The 22,316-nt window shown below is 44.8% G+C and overlaps 2 protein-coding genes across 3 annotated transcripts; both read left to right on the forward strand.

Moving 5' to 3' along the window:
- Positions 1 to 148: 148 nt before the first annotated feature.
- On the forward strand, positions 149 to 8,380 carry GFI1B (growth factor independent 1B transcriptional repressor). Its single transcript, XM_081339740.1, has 7 exons — positions 149 to 163; positions 4,018 to 4,146; positions 4,943 to 5,101; positions 5,262 to 5,500; positions 6,279 to 6,416; positions 7,208 to 7,373; positions 7,515 to 8,380. The coding sequence occupies exons 2-7, from the start codon at positions 4,029 to 4,031 to the stop codon at positions 7,691 to 7,693; spliced, it is 999 nt and encodes a 332-aa protein (XP_081195866.1). The 5' UTR covers positions 149 to 163; positions 4,018 to 4,028; the 3' UTR covers positions 7,694 to 8,380.
- A 4,095-nt stretch (positions 8,381 to 12,475) lies between these two features.
- Positions 12,476 to 22,278, forward strand: GTF3C5 (general transcription factor IIIC subunit 5). Of its 2 annotated transcripts, XM_081339940.1 has the most exons (11): positions 12,476 to 13,855; positions 14,799 to 15,015; positions 15,464 to 15,662; positions 17,209 to 17,404; positions 17,736 to 17,840; positions 18,409 to 18,523; positions 18,751 to 18,831; positions 19,383 to 19,480; positions 20,109 to 20,191; positions 20,573 to 20,715; positions 21,427 to 22,278. In XM_081339940.1, exons 1-11 carry the CDS (start codon positions 13,691 to 13,693, stop codon positions 21,591 to 21,593), a joined length of 1,569 nt encoding a protein of 522 aa, XP_081196066.1. In that variant the 5' UTR covers positions 12,476 to 13,690; the 3' UTR covers positions 21,594 to 22,278. The 2 variants fall into 2 exon arrangements, with proteins under 2 accessions (XP_081196066.1, XP_081196067.1); XM_081339941.1 differs by lacking the exons at positions 12,476 to 13,855; positions 14,799 to 15,015 and having other exon boundaries at positions 15,637 to 15,766.
- Positions 22,279 to 22,316: the final 38 nt, after the last annotated feature.

Raw genomic sequence — 22,316 nt, forward strand, 5'->3', positions numbered from 1 at the left:
GGTGAGAGAGAAATCTTTTTAGGAGTTTATTTACATCTGTCTTATCGTGTGCATGTTTAAAAGCATGTACGACTGCTAAGAGGCTAAACTTGGAAAGTTATTTTTGCTACCCTTAACCTTTGCATTGAGGTGGTTTTGCAGTTAATTTTGCTACATTGCTACGGTATAGAAATTAAATTATTATTATTATTATTACATCCAACCATTGCAGTAATCCTTGGGACCTAGAGTTAATTTTATTCTTGATCCTTTGTTTGTTTTAAAGGTTTAGCATAAAATGTTGACCTCCAGGCCTGTAATGGGTATGAACCCAAAGAAGTGAATTTAATAAGAATGTGCATATCTTGTATTTCTGCTAAATATACTGCTCAAAAAAATAAAGGGAACACAAAATTAAGACATCCTACTATTAAATACAGTACATTGTGTTGTTTAAGTGTTCCCTTTATTGATGGGTTCGTGAAAGTTGTTTTTTAAAGTGTGTTTGTTGTGCAAGGCAGTTGAAATCTGATAAATGTTGCCACTTTGGGTGGGGTTAATTTTTTCATCTCCATATTTTTGATTTCTGTGTTCTTTGGGTGTCACACAGCCAAGGTGGTGGATGAAAAATTCTTGAAGCGTTAATTAGGAATGAACAGGATAATGCAAAAATAAAAGAAAAAAATCTTAGGGCATCGCCACTGCAAAGAATCCGAAATGCAGAAGCGAAAGTCAGAACTGTTGCAAACACCAATTTAGGCTAATAAAATCTAGCAAATGAATGAATGAATAAAGAGTGAAGAAAGAGGAAGGGTTTTTAACGAGCATCCGCTTTAAGAAATTTCAATAACATTTGGAATAAGAGTTAAGGAGCTAAGGCCTTACGCTAAGTCAGTATGAATTAAGGGGGAAAACAATCAACATCCAGTATTATGGAAACAAATCTCTTTACACACAGTTGAGTAAAAATGAAATCCGAAGAACCGGCAATTGATTGCTTATTTGCACCAAACTGCACTCATATCCTGTACTAAAAGTTTGGTTTGTATGTAAGTGTTTGGAAATGTCTTAGTGTTGCAGGAAGGCAGTTTTGTAGAAAACCAAGCTATGGCTTTAATTGCACAGAATTTAAATCCTTGCAGACTTGCCTTGCGTTTCTGCAGTTCTGCAATGCAATGTCTTGAATTTTCCTAAATTCCAGCTTCATTTCCAAGAAATCTCTTGCCTTCCTATCTTAGAAGGATTAGACCATCTCCTTAAACCAAGAATGAGGTTGTTTGATTTAAGCCTGCCAGGTTATGCTGATGTGCCTCATTGCTTAACAGTTTAATTAAATTAAACATGGTTTAAACTCGAGTGAAAACACTTCCTGATGCCTTCACTGCATGCACACAAAGCCAGGAGAATAAACTAACCAAGGCCTTTTATATGTTTCAACTTAAAAAGGGATGCGATTTGACCAAACGGCTCTTACTCCTAAGTAAATCTTAATAAGTATGCAGTTTAATCAGCTGAAGTTTCAATACCAAACTAGGTAACATCATCAGTACTGGAAAGGAGTGGGGTCCTTGGTGCTCTCTGAGCTTGGTGATTTTTTTTTTGCAGACGGTTCATTACCAAATGCACTGATGATGTTACCTAGTTTGGTAATGAAACGTCTGCAGGAAAACCACTCAAGCTCAGAGAGCACCAAGGATCCCTCTTACGTTTTCCTAGCTTGCTTTCTCACTCCACTCGCTGGCAAAAGTAGCTGGTCTATATTTCAAGTTTGGCCAAGATGCAGTTTTGCTCCGAAATTAAAAAGCATGCAAGAAGTGACCGTAATTTAAAGTTTGTTGGGTTGGGGGAAGGGGAGGAAAAGCAGAGATAAGCATATGGAGAAGGAGAGATAAAACATTTCTGTGTCCTGAGGACGTGAAGTTGAAGCCTTCATTCAACAGTGCAAACGGGACTTTGGTTAGAAGAGTAGAGTATTTTTTTTTTTTGAGTATTGGAGGCTGGAATTGGAAAATTGCAAATAGGATGCCTGACAAAAATGACACGATGGGTTGATTGGACCCCCAAATCACATTTTTTTGCAGTGGCAAATATTTTTTCAAAACTATCTCTGTGTCATTTTTGCCCCTATTTTTTCAATTCAGAAAGGGAGAGTAGAACGATTTGAAGCTTTGCTTCCAATTTCGTTCCACAGGAGAAGCTTTCTGTCTCTGCCCATTCTCCCATGCTTGAAGATTGCTGTAATCTGGTAAGACAGGCCCAAATTCAACAGGAGAAGCTTCTTTGCCCATTCTCCCATGCTTGAAGCTTGTTGCAATCTGGAAGACAGGCCCAAATTCAACAGGAGAAGCTTCTTTGCCCATTCTCCCATGCTTGAAGCTTGTTGTAATCTGGAAGACAGGCCCAAATTCAACAGGAGAAGTTTTCTCTTTCCCAGGAAAAGGACAGGACACACCTGCTGAATGTTTGCCTGGTTCAGAAATCCTGTCAAAGTAACAACCTTAGTCTGTATTGCATAGATCAGTTGCAGCAGCTCACCTTAGGACGCTACTGGGAGCTGAACCCCCAAGGCGATATTCAAATGCTCCAAATTTGGATAAATTTCTGCTCCAAATTTGGATAAATTTCTCCAAATCTGCAAGAGATCTTTGACCTTATTGATAGATATTGATAGATAGACCTTATAGATATAGATAGATATAGATATAGATATAGATATAGATATAGATATAGATATAGATATAGATACACACACACACACACACACACACACACACACACACACATATCTTCCAAAGGAGGGTAGCAATCCATTCAATTAATTTCATTGCTTATCAGACAGTGGGTGACCACTTGTCAGAGATAAATTTCTACTCAGCAAAGTTTGGCGATAGCATATTCTTCCCACGCTGCTTCTGACTTTCAGATCTGGCTGGGATTGGCATCTTCAGATCGTGGTTTCTTTCCCCAGGGTTTATTCAGAAAGGGCCACCTTCAGTCCCTGACTCTGCGTGGCCTTGTGGACTGTAACCAGCCACTGAGTTTGCAAGCTTAACCGGGCTAATTTACCTTCTCCAGCATGATTGAATAAGGCACACAAACTTAAGGCTTCCCTGTTTTTCTTTGAAGACGTTTCGCTTCTCCTCCAAGAAGCTTCTTCAGTTCTTCCTCAGAACTGAAGAAGCTTCTTGGAGGAGAAGCGAAATGTCTTCAAAGAAAAAACAAAGACAGCCCACCTGTGGGACAACCATGACCTGGATGATCAAGAATCTCCGTAGGTGTACAAACTAAGTTTTTTTTCCCTAAATTAACCCCCACAGCAATTGTCCTTTTAACTTGTCTGGGAAGGAAAACATAGATCCCCAAAGCTAAGATTGTGAGGCTACATTTTCCTGGGCAACAAAACACTAGAATTGTACCTGTGTTGTTTCTGCGGAGAGCCGCTGTAAGAGAAAACGCAAACATTCATGCAAATAAGCGAACGCTTCATTACTTTCCAGCTCGTTACGGTTTTGCATAGATTGTGCCAAAACGCTCGGAGGAAATGCAGATAGTTCTCGACTTACGGCCACGACTGACCGTTATTCAGTGAGTTTGGGCCCATTTTACAACCTCCCTCGCCGCAGTTGTTAAGTGAATCATTGCAGCAACAGAGCTGTTAAGTGAACATGGCTTTGCTTGTCAGAAGGCAGCAAAAGGGGAATCGCGTGAGCCAAGACGCTACAACCGTCATAAATATGAGTCAGTTGCCAAGCGTCCCAACTTGGATCCTGTGAGCGAGGGGATGCCGTGACGTTCTAGGTGTGAAAAACGGTCTAAAGTCCGGGGCGGTGGGGGGGGTTCAGTGCCGTTGTAATTTTGATCGCTAAATGGACCGTTGTAAGCTGGGCGCTACCTGTAAAGATATTAATTCAGAGGAACGTGCAAAGATTTAGAGGCGAGTTGGAGAGAGAGAGAGAGATGGAAGATAGGTTTATAATTCTCCTCAATTCCTCCTCTAGCTTTTACAGGCCACCTTTCTTTCGATCTCTGATTCCCCAGGTGAACGGGAGATGCCACGCTCGTTCTTAGTGAAGAATAGGAAGCTTCACGCGCACCATGATCGCGCCGTGGATGACAGCATCCTGGTGCCCAGGTGGGACAAAGGAATCTCAGCAGCCTTTCCTGCTGGTAGGTTGGATGAGCGAACCGCCAAGAGTCTGGAAATGGTCCTGGCCGTACACAGAGAGAAACCTATTATTCCATTTTTTTCTCCCCCCATCTCTTCTGGTTTTGTGCAAATGTCTGCGCTTTGGCTGGTCCTTCTTCCTCAGTCGACAAGTGCAAAGGAAGCCCAGTCCCAAAATATTCTGTTGGAACAGCACTTTTCTTAAGCCACTACTAAGCCATGGATCTCGGCTTTTGTGAGAAATGCGCTTATCTCCACAATTGTTCCTATTTTGGTAGACTTTAAGGACATTGTCTTCTCTCTTTTTTTTCTCTTTTGCTTTTCTCCTCTTCCTCTTCCTCCTCCTCCTCCTCCTCCACTACTTCTTCTCCTCCTCCTCCTCCTCCTCCTCCTCCTCCTCCTCCTCCTCCTCCTCCTCCTCCTCTGCCTTGGATTGGATTGGAAAATGAGGTACAAATAGCGTATTTGCAAGGCTGGACAAATTGTGATCAGAAGATTCCACTGAACATCCAAATAATATTTGGAAATGGCTGAAACAGAAATTGTCTACCGACATAGGAAGAAAGGAGAGAAGGTCCAGCACAATCAGACTTAGAAGATGCTGTAATGGAGGCCAATCTCAATCCAAGCAGCTTTGGTCTCCCCATAGACTTGATACCTTAATCCCGTGTACCTGGCAGGGTTGACTGTCTAGTTTGATCGCTAGGGAGGTTTGTGCTGCCCCTGTCACTCCCTGGTGATTATCTGGACCGCTCTTGCTCTGAAAGTTTCATTTGTGGACCATTTTTGATATTACAGTTATTTCTGAGGACAGCGTCCCCGAAGAGAGCAAAGCCTTCCAGGCAGATAGTCCACTGTGCTGTTCTCCAAAAGAAGACCAGCATCTGCAGACAGACAAGGAGGAACATTTCCCCGTTCCGAATATAACACTGACAGCTCCGGAACAGCCAAATCAAGGTGAGCAATTCTGCCTGGGTTCCAGCATCCTGACGGACGGCATGGCCTAATAATCAATAGATTTCCCCCCCTCCCCTCCGCTTAGAACTGATGCTTAGAAACCACTTTAATGCTCTGTGATGCTCCAGTGGTTTCTGATGTTCCTCTTCTGTTGCCTCAGAGATGCCCATCCCAGCTTTAAAACCCCAAGAGGAGAAAGCTTCCACTTACTACAGCCCCAGTTTTGCCTGGAACGCCTTCCGCCCTCCGTTTGGCTACAGATCAATGACTTCCACCATGCTGGAGCGCTCCATTCATCTGTTTGGCAGCCCAATCCTTCCTGCTTCGGACCTGCCTCTCGATTACAGCATGCCGTTCTCGGCCGAGATGGAGACCTACCACTGTGTCATCTGCAACAAAGTGAGTTACTCCGAGGCTGGAACAGACAGAGGGCAGCGGTTCTCAACCAAGAGGGTCCACGAAGATGGGGGGGGGGAAATATTATGATTTAAATCTTGAGTTAGTTAAGCCTCGGGGGTCCGTGGCCACAAAAGGTATTTCAAGGGGGTCTCAACGGAGGTTGACAACCGCTGGCATGGAATACTTGGTTTGGCCGAGGGGGGTTAGACCCACAAGGAGTTTGTCTCCGGCGCAGAAGCCCTCAATGTGCACGCAAAGTCACAGAGGAATAGTAATCATAATCGTAGAACCGACAAGAGGGGATAGGAGAGAAGAGAAGGAGGATCATAATAATAAAACTACAGCTGTACAACATGGGTAAATCGACACAAGAGCGTGCAGGCAGTCCTTGACTTACGACCACAATTTTGTGTTGCTAAGCGAGACATTTGTTAAGTGAATGTTACTCCCATTTTACCACCTTACTTGCCCCGATCATTACGTGAATCACTCCAGTTGATAAGTTAGCAACCCGGTTGTTAAGTGAATTTGGCTTTCCCCACTGACTTTGCCCGTCGGAAGATCACCAAAGGGGATCATGTGACCCACCCCAGGACACCGCAACCGTTATAAACACGAGTCGGTTGCCAAGAATGCAACTTTTCTCACTTGACCGTGGGGATGCTGAGATAGTTGTGCAGAAAATGGTCCTAAGTCCCTTTTTTTGTGTAGCTTTGTGAATGGTTACTAAATGAACTGGGGTTAAGTCGAGGACTGCCTGGTCCCCTTTGCTTTCTAGATATTTTCTACCCCGCACGGCCTGGAGGTCCACGTCCGACGGTCCCACAGCGGCACCCGGCCTTTTGCTTGCAGCGTTTGTGGGAAAACGTTTGGCCACGCGGTCAGCTTGGAGCAACACGCCAACATCCACTCGCAGGTCAGGCTGGAAGCTGGAGGATCGAGAACGGGGGTCTGTTGGGGAAAACTGTGGTTTGTGCTTAGATCTTGCTTGCCTGGCTTGTCGAATAAACGCAGCCATTAAAACATCTCTACACGGTAATTGGCCTTAGAAGGCTTACCAATTAAGGAGAATATTTGTAGCTCTCTGAGCTTGGTGGTTGTCCTTGCAGACCTAGTTTCATGACCCAAACTAGGTAACTTCATCAGTGCTAGGAGGGAGTGGGGGTTGTTGAGAGGAGGAGGAGGAGGAGGAGGAGGAGAACTATACTGGTTTTCTTGCAGAAGTTTCACTATCCAAACTCGGTAAATAATAACTAGATCTCAGAATAGCAGCATAATCTGGGAAGGAACAAAAGCAGACGTAGAACTCATGAGGAGGAGACCTTAATTCTGAACGGACATTTAAGGAAGGAAAGAAGCAAGAAGGATGTTACCTGGTATGGCTCGTGAAAAGTCTCCAGGAAAACAAACAAGCCCAGAGAGCACCAAGGTCCCCTCATTATAAGGTCTAAGGATTAGAAGCAGCTTTTTCAGGGTGGGGTGGGGGGGCAAAAATGGCTTCCTGCTCTGAAGAACTTGGTTCCCAGTTCCCACAACGGTTGGCGATATGTTTCAGCCTCCATTCCCCTCCTGTGAAATTCGTCGTGGTCTCCACAGTTGGATTCTTCCCTCCAATGGGGGGGGGCTTTCCTGTTGTAATGTTCTCTTCCTCAAGCCTCCCTTTCCTCCCCGCACCCCCCACCACTCCATTGCTGTCCTGATCCCCAGGAGAAAAGCTTTGAGTGTAAAATGTGCGGAAAGACCTTCAAGCGATCGTCCACCTTGTCTACTCACCTGCTGATCCACTCGGACACCCGGCCGTATCCCTGCCAATACTGCGGGAAGCGCTTCCATCAGAAGTCGGATATGAAGAAGCACACCTACATTCACACAGGTGGGCAGGGAAAGCGGGGCGGGGGTTCAATCGCCTATTTGAATCCCACTGTTGACCGGAAGGTGCTAGGGATCGGTTGTGAGCTAGGAAGCTGAGACTGGGTTTGTCTTTCTTAATGTTCCTTTTCTCTGTCCTCGCCAGGGGAAAAGCCACACAAATGCCAGGTCTGCGGCAAGGCCTTCAGCCAAAGCTCTAACCTCATCACACACAGCCGCAAGCACACTGGTTTCAAACCGTTCACCTGTGAGCTGTGCGGGAGAGGTTTCCAGCGCAAGGTGGACCTGCGGCGTCACCGAGAGAGCCAGCACAGCCTCAAGTGAAAGGGGATTCCCGTCTTGGAATTCGCTGCGGCAGATGGGTCGGGAGCGTGCAGCCCGAGAGCTGTAGGCAGTCCTTGGCCCAGACTGTAAATCCCACCCACTTTGGCTCTAGCTCCACCCGTTTTGCTTCTGACCCCGCCTACTATGGGCCTTGGCGCCACCCGCCGGTGGAAGGTAGATCTCAGATTGAATCTACAACCGGGAAGCCTTTATAGCCCATATTAAAAGCCCCGTTGGGTTAAGAGTGGTAGAAAAATAAGAAAGGAAATTCCGGTCTCTTTCACCAAGCTGAGATGTGGAGAAAAAAGGAGCGGGGATGTGAATTGGTTTGTGAGGCCTGAGAGAGAGAGAAAGAGGGCAAAAGAATCTGGATTTACCGTGTTTCTTTGGGTTTTGCAATGCAACAATGTTCAGATTAGAAGACTAAATTAACGGGAAGTGTTTAGGAGATGTTACTAAGTTAAATAGGTAAGGCAAATCTGCAAAACTACCCACAAAAAACAAACAAATCAGACACCAGCTTTCCGTGGTTGGAAGACAAAGGATCTGGTGTTCGGGGTATTTCCATTGCTATCCATGATTTACATGATCCATTGTGCAAAGGTGTCAAGATTTTGCCTCTGTTTGAATCTCTGTTTCCTGGGGGGGAAAAACACAACCTGAAGTCAATAAATGCTGTTAACAAACTATTTGGGTCATGAAACCTCCTTTGGCATTGGTGAAAGTCATTCTTCTCAAGGTTTCACACCCCAGGACATATTCAGACAACACACTGAACCCTTAATCCAGGTTAACACGACATAATAGATGTGTTCACACCGTAGACATGTGCAAAGAATGAAATCGGCCTGAGGCTTAATATTTCAGGCTGGCGGCTCACACTGTAAATTAGGACACAGTTTTGTTCCCACAAACACAACGAACTCAGGTTAACCAAACAAATTCAACCCACGAACATCTTATTCACTTAGCAACTGCAATGATTCATCTAACAAACACCTCGCTCACCAATGGAAATTCAACCAGGTTCGTAGAATAAACCAGGACTCTCTCTTGGACACCTGCACAACGTCACCCTGTCATTTGTCTCACTGCTTCCCCCCCCCCGCCCCAGGTTGGGAACATGCCAATTTTTTATTTTTATTTTTATTTTTGGGGGGGGGGAGAAAAAAACAGACATAAATACATGCCAGTTGCCAAGCATCTGAATTTTGATCACATGATCGGGGGGATGCTGCAACGGTCATAAGTATGAAAAATGGTCAAAAGTGCCTTTTCTCCCTACTCATCGTAACTTCGAAGATCACTGAATGAGCTGCTGAAACTTGAGGACCATCTACCTATAACTGACAGCTTGTGAGGGGAAGACAGTGGAAAGGAGTTAACAGTAAATACACAAAGACTCACACACATTGTTTTTCCTGGAAGGGCCCTCCAGCCATCACTTTGCATGACCCTGATTTGCTAACCAAAGCAGGCCTTCCACAGGGAGGTGTTGCACAAGACAAGCAAGAGTCTGGAGAACTGGTTTTTCTGCGGCTCCGGCTCCGGCTTGGATGAGATTTTGGCATCAGCTCCTGCCTTAGCTAACTGTCAGTCAAATGTTCCAGGGGGTGGGAATTGTTAAGGGAGGCCAACGACAAAAGAAGTGTTGTTGGAGGTGGGATTCGAATTTGCATGCTTTCTTCTGAGAAAGAAGAAGTGTGTTGATTCCCATTCATGAACCTTCAGTCCGGTGGAAGATTTTGAGGGTGGAGAAAGGCAGGGGGGGTCCTGAAATACAGGTCTCTCTTTCTTAAAAAGAAAAGAAAAAGAAAAAAGAAAAAACAAACAATGAAAACCAAGAAAAACTTATAAAGGAGACAGGAGAAAAACTAAAGAGAAGAAAGAAAGAAAGAAAGAGAGAAAGAAAGAAAGAAAGAAAGAAAGAAATAGAAAGAAAGAGGAGAGAGAGAAAGAAAAGAAAGAAAGAGAAAGAAAGAGGAAGAGGAGATGAGAGAGAAAGAAAGAGGAGAGGAAGACAGAAGAGAGAGAAAGAAAGAAAAGGAAGGAAGGAAGGAAGAGAAGAGATGAGAGATGAGAGAGAAAGAAAAAGGAGAGGAAGACAGAGATGAGAGAGAGAGAAAGAAAGAAGGAAGGGAAGAGATGAGAGAGAAAGAAAGAGGAGAGGAAGACAGAAGAGATGAGAGAAAGAAAGAAAGAAAGAAAGAAAGAAAGAAAGAAAGAAGAGGAGAGAGAGAAAGAAAGAAAAGAAAGAAAGAGAAAGAAAGAGGAAAAGAGGAGAAAGAAAGAGGAGAGGAAGACAGAAGAGAGAGAGAGAAAGAAAGAAAAAAAGAAAGAAAAGGAAGGAAGGAAGGAAGGAAGGAAGGAAGGAAGGAAGGAAGGGGAGAGAAGAGAAGAGAAGAGATGAGATGTGAGAGAAAGAGAAGAAGACAGAGGAGGGAGAGAGAAAGAAAGAAAGGAAGGAAGAAAGAAAGAAAGAAAGAAAGAAAGAAAGAAAGAAAGAAAGAAAGAAAGAAAGAAAGAAAGAAAAAAAGAAAGAAGGAAGGAAGGGAAGAGATGAGAGAGAAAGAAAGAGGAGAGGAAGACAGAAGAGATGAGAGAGAGAGAGAAAGAAAGAAGTAAGGAAGCCAAATGACTTTACATATACATATTTACAAATACATATTCCTGTAGAAAAAGCTCGCAAAGCAAACAGGATTGACGTGAGAAAGTGCAGCTTGGAAATCTGAAGCGGTGGAGGGGCTGGGTTGATGACCCGTGTTTGGAGTGATAAGTTTATCGGGCCTCGCCAGCTGTCAACGGTCAGAACGCCTGTTTGGGAGGAGAGGGACCATCTCCCAGGGCAAGATAGGTCAGCCTTGGCCTTATCAACCCCGGTCTGAATGAGAGTCCCCAAACACCTCTCCTTCCCCTCCACACAGGCAGATGGACAGCAGCGGGGAGAGGCAATGTCAAATGCCAAATCTCCCTGCTACTCTTTTCTTCTCCCTCCCCATCCCGTCCCCCCCCCCCGTCTCTCTCATTTTAATTAAGAATTTTGATGGCAATAGTAAAATCTAATACAAGTCTTCTTCCTCTTCCTCCTTCCCTCTAATTTTTATTGAGAATTTAAGAGTAAAATCTAATATAAATGCTGCTTGACAGGAGAGGAAGGGAAGGGAAGGGAAGGGAAGGGAAGGAAGGAAGGAAAGAAGGAAGGAAGGAAGGAAGGAAGGAAGGAAGGAAGGGGTGAAGGGAAGGGGGAAGGGAAGGGAAGGGAAGGGAAGGGAAGGGAAGGAAGGAAGGAAGGAAGGAAGGAAGGAAGGAAGGAAGGAAGGAAGGAAGGAAGGAAGGGGTGAGGGGAAGGGGGAAGGGAAGGGAAGGGAAGGAAGGAAGGAAGGGGTGAAGGGAAGGGGGAAGGGAAGGGAAGGGAAGGGAAGGGAAGGAAGGAAGGAAGGAAGGAAGGAAGGAAGGAAGGAAGGAAGGAAGGACGGAAGGGGTGAAGGGAAGGGACGATAGGGAAGGGAAGGGAAAGGGAAAGGGGGAAAAAAAGAAAGATTTTTATTTACAATATATCTTTTCCTCCTCTGGAATACTCCAAGGGACTAACAATCTAATATAAGATAACACAATTTAAAAAAGCAAATAAAAATCACCTATGTAATGACAACTGCCTTACTGCCTGTGTTCCACAGTGACTGAATGATTATTTGCTGCCTGCTGGATTGAAATGGGGAGGAGGGAGGGATTAGATGGAAGAGCAGTGGATGATGGGTTTAGCCAACTGAGTGTGCTTCAATGATATGGTTTTTTTTTCCATATGCGGGGCCTCAATACATGCTGTACAAACAGCTTACAAGAAAGCTTCTTTTTTTTCGTTTTTCCAAATCATTTCCGAACAAGGTCACTTATCTTCTGTCCCAAATTTGCAGCTTTCATTTCATTTTTGGCTACGGCTAAAAAACCGGCATGCTTCTTCCTTTCTGCCCAAAGCAAACTATCTTTCAGGAGCAGGAAGTTTTAAAAAAAATAGCAAGAAAACCGCCGGGAAACCACAGCTGAATAAAGCTGTCCATCAAACGATTGTATCCCCGAGCATCCTGTGGGTTCAACCTGTCAGTCACCCACTCCCAAGGCCACTGATAAATCCTTTGTGTTCAAGAAATTGGAGTGTGCAGTAACACATCATAGCGTCTGAATTTTAGTCCAGATAGTTGGATTAGAAGATCTCCAAGGGGTTTGGAAGACCTCCAAGGAACTAGAAGATGTCCAAGGGGCTGCCCCAAAGAAGAGGGAGTCAAGCTCTTCTCCAAAGCGCCTGAAGGCAGGACAAGAAGCAACGGATGGAAACTAACCAAGGAGAGAAGCAACCTGGAACTAAGGAGAAACTTCCTGACAGTTGGAACAATTAACCAGTGGAACAGCCTGCCACCAGAAGTTGTGAATGCTCCAACACTGGAAGTTTTTAAGAAGAGACTGGACAGCCATTTGTCTGAAATGGGATAGGGTTTCCTCCCTAAGCAAGGGGTTAGGGTTTAATGAAAACATGATAGCAGTCTTCCAATATCTCAGGGGTTGCCCCAAAGAAGAGGAGGGGGTCAATCTATTCTCCAAAGCCCCTGAAGGCAGGACAAGAAGCAACGGATGGAAACTAACCAAAGAGAGAAGCAGCCTGGAACTAAGGAGGAATTTCCTGACATGAGAACAATTAACCAGTGGAAAGGCTTGTCTCCTGGAGTTGAGGATGCTCTAACACTGGAGGATGTTCAGAAGAGATTGGATAACTATTTGTCTGAAATGAAATGGGGGGGGGGGGTCTTCTGTAAACTGAAAAACCAAACTAAAACCAGCCACTACAATCCCGAGTTGCATTTTTCCCCTGCAGAATCTGTGAAGGAAAAAAACCAGCGCTGTTTTCTTTCCTGTGCATGTGTCTAAAAAGTTGAGCTGAAATCCCCTGCCATCCCACTGCCTCTTTTCTCCTCCTCCTCCTCCTCAGCCTGCAGAAATGAAATCCCTGGGAAAGGCGCTCAGTAGCAGCCACTATTTTATCACTTCTCACCAGCCTCTGCCACTGTCCTTCACTTTCTCCGCCTGTGGGTGATTCAGCAAAATCTTTCCGGGGGTGGGTGGGGGAAAAAGAAAAACAGGCTTGCAAATCACAATGGCAGATGACCAAGGGGAAGCAGAAGAATATTGCCACAGGGAGACTGGATCACAGACTAACAAGAGACATTCTTAGGTGGTCAAAAAGTAAGAGAGAAAAGAAAGAGAGAGATAAGGACAATTGTGAGAAAGAGAGGAGAGAAATTACGGAACAGAATAGGAAGGGAGGGAGAAAGAGAGAAAAGAGGGAGGGAGGGGAAAAGAGACTAAAGGAAGAAAAAAGATGATGGAAGAATGAAAAGGAGGGGAAAGAGATTAAAGAAGGAAAATGAAAAAAAAATGGTTGAGATACTGTATATAGAGAATAAAGAAGAAAGAGGCTCATTATAGAAAAAAAAGAAAAGGAAGAAAAAGTGAGAGGGAGGGAAGGAAGGACAGGAAAGAAAGAAAGAAAGAAAGAAAGAAAGAAAGAAAGAAAGAAAGAAAGAAAGAAAGAAAGAAAGAAAGAAAGAAAGAAAGAAAGAAAGAAAGAAAGAAAGAAAGAAAGAAAGAAAGAAAGAAAGAAAGAAAGAAAGAAACAGAAATAAGGAAAGAATAAAAGAAAGAGAAAGAAAGAAAGAACAAAAGAAAGAAAGAGAAATAGGAAAAGACAGAAAGAAAAGAAAAGAAAAGAAAAGAAAAGAAAAGAAAAGAAAAGAAAAAAAGAAAAGAAAAGAAAAGAAAAGAAAAGAAAAGAAAAGAAAAGAGAAGAGGCAGGGCTGAGCGCCGCCCGCCTTTGGCTTCGAGCAGCCTAGGAACTCTCCTTCCCCGGAACCTTAGTTGCCGGCGCCGCGTGGCTCCGGGGACCCGGGGGGACGCTTTCAAGGAACGGACCGAGCTGTTCTCCTTCGCGTCGGCACAGGACTAGCCATGGCAGCCTCCCTGATGGAGGAGGGCGGGCAGGAGCAGAGCGGCGGCGCGGTGCTTTCGGAGCTGCAGCGGGAGAAGCGGCTGGTGTGCGTGGAGTTCCCTGGCGTGGTGCAGGACGTGGGCAAGACGCTGCTGACCCTGGGGGGAGAAGAGGGGGTCTCCCGGGTAAGGGTCCCACAGCCTCCCCTGTCCCACCTATCATAGCCCTGTCTAACTGCAGGAGCAAAGCGAGGGGGGGGGGAGGCACTTTGTTCATGCTCAGAGGAATTACGATTACCCTGGTCTTATCCAAGATTCAGCCCCTGGCATTTGGATATGTACGTAATTTAGGATATAAATGATCTAATTAGGGTATAGAATAGGATGTACACAATTTTTAATAATAATAACAACAACAACAACAACAATAATAATAATATAATTTTATATATACAAACATACATACATACATACATACATACGTAAACAAACAGACACACACACACACAGCTACGTACTGAAGGCCATGTAGTGCAGTATGACACTAGCTGTCTTCTTCAGAACAGAAGAAGCTTCTTGGATGAGAAGCAGAATGTCTTCAAGGGGGAAAAAAAACAAAAGTCCAGCTGCCTTTTGAAAAAGCACTTTTGGAACAGCCCTGACCTGGAATGAGAATCTCCACATTTAAGTTACAATATGAGTTTGTAGTACTGTTTTCTTGAATTTTAAAATTGCCGTATTCAAAGATATGGCTAATAATTTGCCATAAGACTTAAACCTTCAAGAAGAAAGAATGTAAACAGCCTCGTTCGGAAAGTAGGACTGGCCAAGGTACAGCTAGGTCTCAACTTACAACCACTGGTTTAGTGACTGAAGTTACAATGTCACGGAAAAATGGGACTTACGACCGTTTTTCACGTTTAACGACCATTGCAGCGTTCCCCATGGTGACCTGATCAAAATTTGGATGCTTGGCAACTGACGTTTATCTATGACTTTGTATCTATCTCAAGAAAGGAAATTTGGGGTTTGGGGGCAAAGTTCTAATTTCAGATAAAATAATTCTGCCTCCTTTCCTGTGCCTCTGTAGTCATTGGGATTGGAACCTGACCTGTTGCATCCTTGTTAGGTCTATGCCGATCCCAGCAAAAGACTGGAGCTGTATTTCCGTCCCAGAGACCCCTATTGTCACCCAGTGTGTGCCAATCGCTTCCCGACCTCTTCCATGGTGCTTAAAGTGAAAAAGAAAACGAGGCGGAAATGGACAGAGGAAGGAGGCCTAGAAGAAGACACCCAGTTTGAAGTGGAGATACTTGGTGTCATTTCCACCCTTTATAAATTTCAAGGTAATTCATTCTAAAGCACTTGGAGCTTGTGTGTAAGTAAGCCCTTACATTCAAAGAGGAAAGTTACACTGTTGTGTCCAGGGGAACAATTTTGTCCATGCTCAACTTTTCAGGGTTGCCCTTTTAAGTTTATTCTAGCTTACTCCACCCTTAACAAACTTAAGGCATCATGAACAACTAACTTATGTACAACATCTGTTATTCTTATCAACTCTGGCTAGTTAACTGGATAACTTGCCTATTTCCTTAGCATGTTTCTATGCACAGTCCTAATACGTGATGGGCAATTTATCCATAGGTAATTATTAGTTACATATCTAATTCAAAGAATGTCCAAGTAGGTTACTGTTTATATTTTATCTATTTTGTTATTGTGCTAGCTTCTTAATAACGCAGAGTGAGGGAAAAAGTCAATGAACTTACTAAGTGTCTTCATTTCATTCTACAGGCATGTCCGATTTCCAATACTTGGTAATGCATTCAGAGCCAGACGGTAAACAAACATCAATGTATGACAAAGTCTTGATGCTCAAGCCAGAAAAAGAAGATTTTTTTATGAATGAGCTACCGCTTTATATTCCTCCACCCATTTTCTCACGCCTGGACACTCCGATTGATTATTACTATCGGCCAGATGTGCATCATAGGTGAATGCCTCTCTTATGATATACCTGAGTAGATGTTTACTGGAACTGCCTTTCTCTGCAGATGTGGACTGATTACGTATACTAAGGATCTAGCTTTCAGTAATGTGAGTTAATGATTACTGTAAATAAATGAAAAGAGCCAGTAAAGTGGTTATAAGTATGGCAAATAATAAGAATTTTTTCAATAGTAGTAGTAGTTAGACTGGGAAACTACTCTTTACGTTGCTTTGCCCGTCACATCTTCAGAAGCCTCTTGGCTCCAGCAAGTAACAGGGCAGGCGTGATGTGTTTCAGAGTTGCTTTTTTGCCCTCCTGTGCTGTAACCACACAGCTGCTTAAATGACTTATGTGCAACCGCATTAATCCAAATAATATTTGGAAGGGTTTTCCGATATGTGTAATCATGCCAGGGCTGAATTCCATTTGCTGTTGCACAGAGAATGGCAGAAGGACGTAATAAAGAGAGGATCAAGTGCAATCAGTTACACAAGCTCCTTTTATCAACCGAATGCCAGGATGTTTGGCATAATGTCCCGGTCCTCACCTGCTTTTCCATTCTTCGATGTAACATCTGGGCAGTCTCCCAGGCTAACACCTGTGATTTTCCCCGCTCTTGTCCTTCACGCAAAGGCTTATAAAATAATGTTGATGTTGTAGCCTTCCGTTCAAAATTGTCTTGCTTTATCTCAGAGGCTGAACTAGGTCATCTAATTCTGCAGTTTCTTGGCGTCAGGTTGCAGTTCTTTTTTTGAAACGCTTTTATTTAAAGTTTGTTATGAAAGCAGAAAATGATACCAAAGTTAGCAAGGTCTAAGGAGGAAGGGACGCGGTGGCTCAAAGGGACGCGGTGGCTCAGTGGGTTAGGATGCTGAGCTTGTCGATCAGATGGTCGGCAGTTTGGCGGGTCGAATCCCGAGTGCCGCGTAGCAGAGTGAGCGCCTGTTACTCATCCCAGCTTCTGCCAACCTAGCAGTTCGAAAGCACGTAAAAATGCAAGTAGAAAAATAGGGACCACTACGGTGGGAAGGTAACAGCGTTCCGTGCGCCTTTGGCATCTAGTCATGCCGGCCACATGACCACGGAGACGTCCTCGGACAAGCGCTGGCTCTTCGGCTTTGAAACGGAGATGAGCACCGGCCCCTAGAGTCGGAAACGACTAACACGCGTGTGCGGGGAAACCTTTACCTTACCTTTTAAGGAGGAAGAAGAGAAATTGACAAAAACTGGAAACTTCTGAGGTTTTTTTTTCAGTGCAGTGGAATACAAAAAAATAAATAAATTGTAAAACCCCGGGACACCGCAACCATTATAAATATGAGCCAGTTGCCAAGTGTCTGAATTTTGATCACGTGACCATGGGGAAAATTCTGCAACGGTCGTCAGAGTGAAAAACGGTTGTAAGTCATCCTTTGGGGGCTGTTGTAACTTTGAACGGCCATTAAATGAACTGTTGTAAATCGAGGGCTATTGCCTCTACGGGACAACCAGCACATTATGTTCAGCTCGAGTTGAGTTTCTCCCTTGTTTGTGTCGCCTCGTTCTCCAGGGAAGGCTGTCGCCACCCTCCCCTGTCTAGCGAGAATCTGATTGGCCTCAGCCGGGCGCGCCGTCCTCACAACGCCATCTTTGTCAACTTTGAGGATGAAGAAGTCCCGTCCAAGCCGTTGGAGGCGGCCGTGCAGACGTGGAAAAAAGTCTGCAGCAACGCGGTGGATCACCAAGCAGAAGCGGAACTGAAGAAAGTAATAATAATGATGATGATGATGATGATGATGGAAGGGACCTTGGAGGTCATCTAGTCCAACCCCCTGCTCAGGCAGGAAACAGGCTTGCTTCAGCTTGAAACCTATCCCGCCCCCCTCTCCCAAAAAATAAAAATAAAATAGCAATGCATTCTTTGGATCGAAGAATGAGATTCTAAAGCGCCAGGCTGATTTGTCGAAGCGGCTTCTTTGAAGTAGATTGTGCAGGGTGAAAAGAAAAGACAAATCCAGCAAGGATTTCCCCCTTTCCCCCCCCCCTTTTTTTTTTGCTCTTTCATGCCTGCGTGAATTCTTTTTTTTTTTCCCCCAGCTTTTTGAACTTCGTCCCGTCTGGTCCCGCAACGCGGTGAAAGCAAACATCAACGTTCACCCCGACAAATTGAAACTGCTCCTACCCTATTTGGCGTATTACATGGTGAGTCCTTGTTTTTATCAAACTTAAGAGTGCCTTCTTGCACACCCCCTCCCACCAAAGAATATAATTTAGATAAAGATGCATTGTGTTTGTATGCCCATGTGTGAGAGCCAGTTTGGTCTAGTGGTGAAGGGGCTGACCTAGAAATAAGGAGACTGGGAATTCTTCTCCTGCCTTAGGCATGAAAGCCAGCTGGGTGACCTTCAACCAATCCCTCTCTTTCGGCCCAACCACCTCACAGGGTTGTTGTGGGGAAAATAGAGGGAGGAAGAAGCATTAGGTATGTTGGTGGCCTTGAGTTACATATGCAGTGACAAAAGCAAGATTAAAAAAAAATCTAATGATAAACAAAAATTAAAAATGCGCTGCGTATTCTTTCATACTTCAGTGCATTTTATGGTTCAGAAATGATGAATTGCCGCGAAAGTTCTTTGGGGGAGGAAAAAAAAAATAACGTTAGGAAAGAGGGCCTGTACTTCCGTATCCTAACCATTTTTTTCCCCCCTCTGAGATTTAAATTTTTAGCAGTCCGTTGTTGCTCCTTTTATTTTTCTCACGATCCTTTTAGCTCACGGGGCCCTGGAGAAGCCTCTGGGTCCGTTTTGGCTACGACCCCAGGAAGCGCCCGGAAGCAAAGATTTACCAGGTCCTGGATTTCAGAATTCGCTGCGGCATGAAATACGGTAAAAAAAAAAAAAATTAAAACAGCAGCCAGAACGTTGCCCCAGCTTTCAATTCTATTGTCAGCCTCTCTGTTTTGTTTTGTTTTGTTTTGTTCTGGGGGGGGGGGGGCTTTTTTGTGGCTCACCAAGTCATTCCGGGCTTCCCCTGAGAACTGTCCTGCATTTATCCTGTCCACCCCAAGGCTTACAATCCATTGTTTCTTCATGGATCACTTTTCCCTCTTTAGGATATAACCCGAATGATATGCCGGTGAAGGCCAAACGCAGCACCTACAACTACAGTCTGCCTATTACTTTAAAAAAACCAGGTACGCCGTAGGATTGGGACGTGGAAGTTGCTCGGTGCCCTGTAAGAAACAGGAATGGAATTGCTTTGATTTCTGCTAGACATTCTTCAGATAATTCGCAAAGGGTCTGTTGCCAAACGCCTGCTGTTGGCAGCGTCTAAAGTTAGGACGTCTGTTTTTGTCAGTTGGACAAATATTAACCCCGTAAACTGTTATCTATGTCTCGTGACATTTCTCTGCTGCCCAATTCTGAGCATTTTACACGGATTGTTTAGAGGATCTGCAGCCTTCTGTCTCACCGGGGCTGAGAAAGACTTGTTTTAAACCCATAAAAAGCTTCCACCAATCCAGATAGATATTTCTTTTCCCGACTTGAACGCCTTCTGGATGTGTGGACTTCAGCTCCCAGAATTCCCTAGCCTGCGTGTTTTTGCTGAAAGTTCTGAGGATGAGGAGGGCCAAATAATTTTGTTATCCTTCAGCAACGTCTTGAGACGCGGAGTTTCCCATTCACCTCCCACTGGTGCTCTTGTTATCCCAAAGAAATTAAGGTGATCTTATATCTCTTCCAGGAAACCACGGCCTGGGCATCCAAGACTTAAAACAGGGGCTCAGCACATCTGGAACATCTGGTGCAAAATCACCAGTTATGAGCAAATACAAACTTAAGGTAAGTTCTCCTTCTCCTTCTCCTGGCCATACAAGGAAGATCAGGCACCTTGCTTCTTTTTGGGAGATCTAGATTTAATGTGCTTTTGCAAAACCGTGAGAAGGTCCGCCCCTGTTGGAGAAATTGAGGGACTCTGGGAATCTCTCTGAAATGTCGATCCAAGGAGCGGTTGTTGTCTACTATATGACAGTTTCATCTCCAACTAGAGATGAGCCTCCTTGGAACTCTTAAAAAAATAGTAATCTACCTTCTGAAGTCACAGTTGAAAGCAACGGGTCAGGAAGTTTTATGTCCTTGTAAAGACCATCCTTGGACCTTGGTAAAGAAAAGTGCCCTGGTGGCGCAGTGGTTAGAATGCAGTATTGCAGGCTAACTCTGCTTACTGCCAGGAGTTCGATCCCAACTGGCTCAAGGTTGACTCAGCCTTCCATCCTTCCGAGGGCGGTAAAATGAGGACTCCAGATCGTTGGGGGCAACATGCCGATTCTGTAAACTCCTTAGAGAGGGCTGTCAAGCACCCTGAAGCGGTATATAAGGGCTACTGCTATTGCTAAGGGGTCCTGCCACTTTCCCAGATAATGACTTCGTGTAACCCTGCTTCTGATTCTCTGCCTTCTCCTCCTCCTAGGATTCCATTTATACCTTTGAGGAAGGGTCGCTGCCCCCTTATCGACAGATGTTCTACCAGCTGTGTGATTTGAAAGTGGAAAGGTGCAGTATTTGCATTGACCTGTTTGTTTTCAGCTATCAGAATCATCTTGCCTTTGAGCCAAGGGTTACCTGCAATCCCGTTTCATTTTTGAGGCTCTTCTGTGGCTGAAATCCAGTCTGTGTATAACTTGGGTGCCCTTTCCTTGGCAACTCTAGAAAGCCAGCTTTGCCCATGAGGTCTGTAAGCACCCAGCCGGGCGCCTCAAAGTCCCATCGCTTTCCAAGAAATTGTGCTAATGGCAGCCCTGGCTTGGTCTATCCAGGAGGCAAGTTTGTCTTGACCTTGGTCGCCGGAACAGGAGCAGCCCTGGCTTCGTATTTTGGTTTGTCTGATTCTCTGCGCTGAGAAGAAGCATCACTCTGAAATTGGCTTCTGTTCAGCTTGCAGAAGATCATCCATCGAAATGACGGCACAGAGGTGGCTTGCACGGAGCGGGACGGCTGGTGTCTTCCGAAGACCAACGATGAGTTGAGGGACACCATATCACTGATGATAAGGCAGATAATCCGATCCCAAAGGCCAGGTAAGGGGGGAGGGGGGGGGAGAGACTTGGCAAGTCCAGGTGTGTTGCTCATGTGGATGACCCTGTAGTACAACGATCACGGGTCTTGATTGTGATGGGTTAGACGCGGTGGCTCAGTGGGTTAGGATGCTGAGCTTGTCGATCAGATGGTCGGCAGTTTGGCAGGTCGAATCCCGAGTGCCGCATAGCAAAGTGAGCGCCTGTTACTCGTCCCAGCTTCTGCTAACCTAGCAGTTCGGAAGCACGTAAAAATGCAAGTAGAAAAATAGGGACCACTGCAGTGGGAAGGTAACAGCGTTCCATGCACCTTTGGCGTCTAGTCATGCCGGCCACCTGACCACGGACACATCCTCGGACAAGCGCTGGCTCTTCGGCTTTGAAACGGAGATGAGCCCCTAGAGTCGGAAACGACTAGCACGCATGTGCGGGGGAACCTTTACCTTTTAGAGTCCATAACTCAAGGACTACTTCTAATAACGTCACCCATGCAGCTTTTCTCTTTTTCCTCCTGTTTTAATAATAATAATAATAAAAAAGTTCTTGTGTTTCTTAGTGTGCTCCTCCATCATTCTGGGATCCTGTCTTTGCCGTCCACGAGATTTTCCAAAGTGTCAGATCCTGTACTGAACTATCACGCTGGATTATTCTAACCGGGTCTTCTGAGCCTTCTTGCTTCTGGTTGGTAACTCCCTGTTCTCTGGTCTGTTTCAGCTCTGTTCAGAAACCCTAGTTCCAGTGCCGCAGAAGGCAAAGAGCGACTGACTTTTGAATCTGGAGAAGAGGAAGAGGAGGAGGAGGAGGAGGAGGAGGAAGAGGCTTTCAAGCCTTCGGATGGGAGTGAAAATGAAATGGAGACCGAAATCCTTGACTACGTCTAATGCCACGGGGCTGGCGGGCTGGACTGAATCTTGGGGGAGGAATTTGTTTTGCTCTTTTTGGGGGTGGGATGGGGGGGAGAAGGACAGAAGAATGGAAAAAAGAAAGAAAAGAGGAAGGAAGGAAGGAAGGAACCCACCAATTGGTTGCATTGTATCTTTGATTTGATGGAATTTGTGCAGAAGTCTCATCTCTAAGTTGCCTCTTACAGATGTTGCATGTTATTTTTCTCAAGAGCTCAGCAATTGTTGGCTTTGTCGTGTCTTTGAGGCAGCCTTCCTTCAATCTCTGCATTCAAATGCAGATAAGAGACTCTTTAAGGACTCTCTCCCCTCAGCATCTCAGCATTTCTGCCATCATAGGGCCAAGCCCACCTACGTCCAACTTTGTCCGCTGGAGTCTTCTTCTGCATCGGCCTCTGCAGCACTTCCAAGCACGTCCCGATGCTAACAGCCTTTCAACATCATTTCATTCCTGCCCTGACTTAATTGCTCCTGTCCTTCTAAAACAAAAAGTCACTTGGAATTTCTTTCTCGTGACGCCTTGGGAAAAATAATCTCTGAGATTCCATTGTTTGGGGTTTTGTGGGACGTCAAATGGACAGTCTGAAGAGATTTCCACCGTTTTGTACAGATTTCTTTTTCCGCACGAGTGCAAATAAAACGAGAGTTCTCTGCCTTCAAAAAAGTTTTAAGTGAGATTTATTCCTAGGACACTTAGAAGCA

The sequence above is a fragment of the Vipera berus genome (assembly GCF_964194415.1).
Source record: "Vipera berus genome assembly, chromosome: 15".
Lineage (NCBI taxonomy): Eukaryota > Metazoa > Chordata > Lepidosauria > Squamata > Viperidae > Vipera > Vipera berus.